The sequence below is a fragment of the Pterocles gutturalis genome, unplaced genomic scaffold, assembly GCF_000699245.1.
Source record: "Pterocles gutturalis isolate BGI_N339 unplaced genomic scaffold, ASM69924v1 scaffold42605, whole genome shotgun sequence".
In the NCBI taxonomy this organism is placed as follows: domain Eukaryota; kingdom Metazoa; phylum Chordata; class Aves; order Pterocliformes; family Pteroclidae; genus Pterocles; species Pterocles gutturalis.
The window spans coordinates 10,733-13,836 of record NW_010142323.1 but is presented as its reverse complement, the minus strand read 5'-3'; the positions used below and the strand labels follow the sequence as shown (position 1 = coordinate 13,836).

The 3,104-nt window shown below is 46.6% G+C and overlaps 1 protein-coding gene across 1 annotated transcript; it reads right to left on the bottom strand.

The window, feature by feature from the left end:
• Nucleotides 1-449: 449 nt before the first annotated feature.
• PTAFR (platelet-activating factor receptor) lies at nucleotides 450-1,511 on the bottom strand. The gene has a single exon (XM_010084316.1). It carries the CDS (start codon nucleotides 1,509-1,511, stop codon nucleotides 450-452), a length of 1,062 nt encoding a protein of 353 aa, XP_010082618.1.
• Nucleotides 1,512-3,104: the final 1,593 nt, after the last annotated feature.

The following is a 3,104-nucleotide window of genomic DNA, read 5'->3' as shown; positions in this document are numbered from 1 at the left end:
CAATGACACATTGCTTTCATGTAAAAGCAGATAATCTGAGCTATTCTCAGTGCCTGTGAGAACATCAGCCCAGACAGAAGGTGTTTTTCTAACAGATTACAGGCTCCAGTTCTGCCAGTTGCATGTGATAGAAGAATCATAGAATCACAGAATGGTTTGGGTTGGAAGGGACCTTAGAGATCATCGAGTTCCAACTCCCCTGCCATGGGCAGGGACACCTCCCACTAGCCCAGGTTGCTCAAAGCCTGATCCAGCCTGGCCTTGAACCCCTCCAGGGATGGGGCATCCACAGCTTCTGTGGGCAAGAAATGGCCATCCATTCTTTTTTCTAGTGGGGAAAAAAGGAAATGTAAAATCCTGGTCCTCTGTTGTGTCCCTCAGCACCTCTTGTTGAGAAAAGATGAGTGACTAATTCACACATCTCAGTCTGCAATCAGAACAGAGCTGACCTAGATCCTGATGGCATCCTCATGGTGAATGGTGGCCTCAATCACTGTGTCCGTGGTTTGCCTGGAGCACTTGCGACTCCCTTTCATGCTTTTCAGGTTTTCTGAAAGATGCTTCTGGAACTTCTTGGTGAGGAAGCAGTAGATGATTGGGTCTAACACACAGTTTGTACTCAAGAGGCACAAAGTCACCTGGTGAGCATCATTGAGTTGTTGGCGCAACTGACAGTTTTCCTTCTTCCACTGCTCCAGAACAGTGAGGGTCCAGGGCAGGTGCACTATGTGATGAGGTACAAAGCTTATGATGAACACAGCCAGCACCGTGCAAACCATCCAGAGCGCCCTTTGCTTGACATGAGCATTCTTCCGTGGCTGCACTGATTTGGAGAACAAGGTCCTGATAATGAAGATGTTCCAGCCTAGTATAAAGAGGAAAATGATATAGAAGAGGATGCAGATGATGATGTGAATGGCAAGAACAGCTGAAACACTGCCAGAAGTGTCATAGTGCTCAAAGCACCGTGTGAAATTCTTCGAATTGATCTCCTCCTGATTAGTATTATTGTCAAAAAGGTAATACAAAGAGCTGCCCACTATCAGGATCCAGATAGCTGCTGATAAGTAGATACCCCTTCTCTGGGTGGTAAGCCGAGCAGCTTTAATGGGATTAGTCACGGCTTGGTAACGGTTGTATGTGATGACCATCAGAAAGGCAACAGAAGCGTAGGTGTTAACGAAAAATAAACAGCCAGCCACATTACAGAGGAACTCAGGCATGGTCCAGTCTCCATGGTGGTGATAGTAAGCAATCCACATTGGCATCGTAACCAAGAAGAGCAGGTCAGCTACTGTCAGGTTTACCATGAATATCTTGATTTCATTGAGTTTCTTGCTGCAGTAAACATGGCAGAAAATCCAGAGCACATAGCAGTTGGCAACAAAGCCCAGAATGAAAATGATGCTGTAGAAAACAGTGAAGAGGTTGTAGCGAAACTCAGAGTCTATGTGGCATGAAATGTAGGAATCAGCACTACCCTCAGCACCACCTTTACCCTTTCCAGACATCGTGGTGCTGAGTGGGCACATCCGAAGCAGAATTTCCTGCTGTAGCTTTTCTCCTTACCTAAAAATATAAAGCATAAAATGAGCTGATTGGTGTGGTGCCATTGCTAAGCCAAAACCCACCTTTCATTTGCAGCTGTCTGTGACCACAGGAGCTCTGCTCCATGCCTTGGCTCCCGCCACAGACACCTGCCTTGTCCCCTTGGTCTTCTCTTTGATACCATTTCCACACCATGCTAGCCTTGTGTCTTCATCCAGCGTTGTGTGCTGCAGTGCAGATCTGAGATCACTAATCTCTAATCTCAAAAGATTTTTCAGTGTGAGGGTTCTTAGATAAATTCATGTGTTACTCTGGCTCAAGCTTCTGAGTCTTTTACTATAAGCAAACAGATTTTCTGAGTCTGTTTTTTTCCCCTGTGGTTCCCAATGCTTTCTAACTTACCTACATTTTTTTTTATGTATAAATTCCAGAAGTGAAACAATATCTGCTAAAAATGTCTCACTAGTGCCATTTCCAGAGTCACCCTCTACTTGTTGTTTTCTGACATATTCCTTCTTACACTTGTACAAATTGTATTTGTTTTCTTAGTTGTGGGCACCATAGGGTCTCACATTCACTTCATAGGCTACCAGAACTCTCATTGTTTCACTCAATGAATGACGTGAAAGATGAGTCACTGCTCCTAAAGGGTGATGTTTTGTGGTACATCGTTGATTTTAACCACGCTCTATCTCTCTTAAAATTCTGGCTGTTGTCTATGGTGCCATCAGTTTGAATTCAAGATGTCATCAAACCGATCTGGCTGCCTTCCCCCCGCTACTATTTCTTCATCAAGTGTGAGTGTCAGCAGCAGCAGCTCCATACTTTGCTGTGTAGCTGGTGAGGCTGCTGACAAACACTGTCCCTAAAGAGACACCTTCAGGGTTTTAATATTACCAGTCCCCAGCTCAGAGAGTATTTCTTCAAATCTTGCCTACAGTTTGGACATACCAAATTCCTGCATCATCAGTACTGTACGTGTTCTTGTCTCGGATTTACAGGGGTTTGGTCTACCACCTTGTGTACTTTACCCTGCTGCTTTTACCACCCCGAGGATGTACACACCTGTTCTGGGCCGTAGCGCCAGCTCCCAGTCTGGCACTGGGCAGGCACTTGCCTCTCTGACCATCCTGCAGATCTGCTCGTTCTTCTCTCCCCCTTCCCTCCTGGGACGGTCACTGACTAATGCAGGTAAAGCAATTTGGGAGCCACCACCAAGGATGCAGGGTTGCTCACTGATGGTAAACTTGTGGGTTTTTAACCGGAATTTGCAGAACATGGTGGTTTTCCTTGAGAGTGAATAAACTGTACCACCAGTCACGAAGCCTGGTTACGATGAGAGTGCTGGGTGCTGCAGATGGCAATGTGCCTGCCTCAGCTCTGCCAGCCCCACGGACAACAAGCATTTCCCCCAAAACTGCTGCCTCCTGAGAAGGCACCCCCCTGCCTCGAGCCTGCCTGGATCTTCCCCAGCAGCAGATAGTGGCACGAACCCGGGTCACCCTCTCTGGGTTGAGTGTCTCTTTGTGCCCATGTGCTGTTTGTTCCTCATTTAC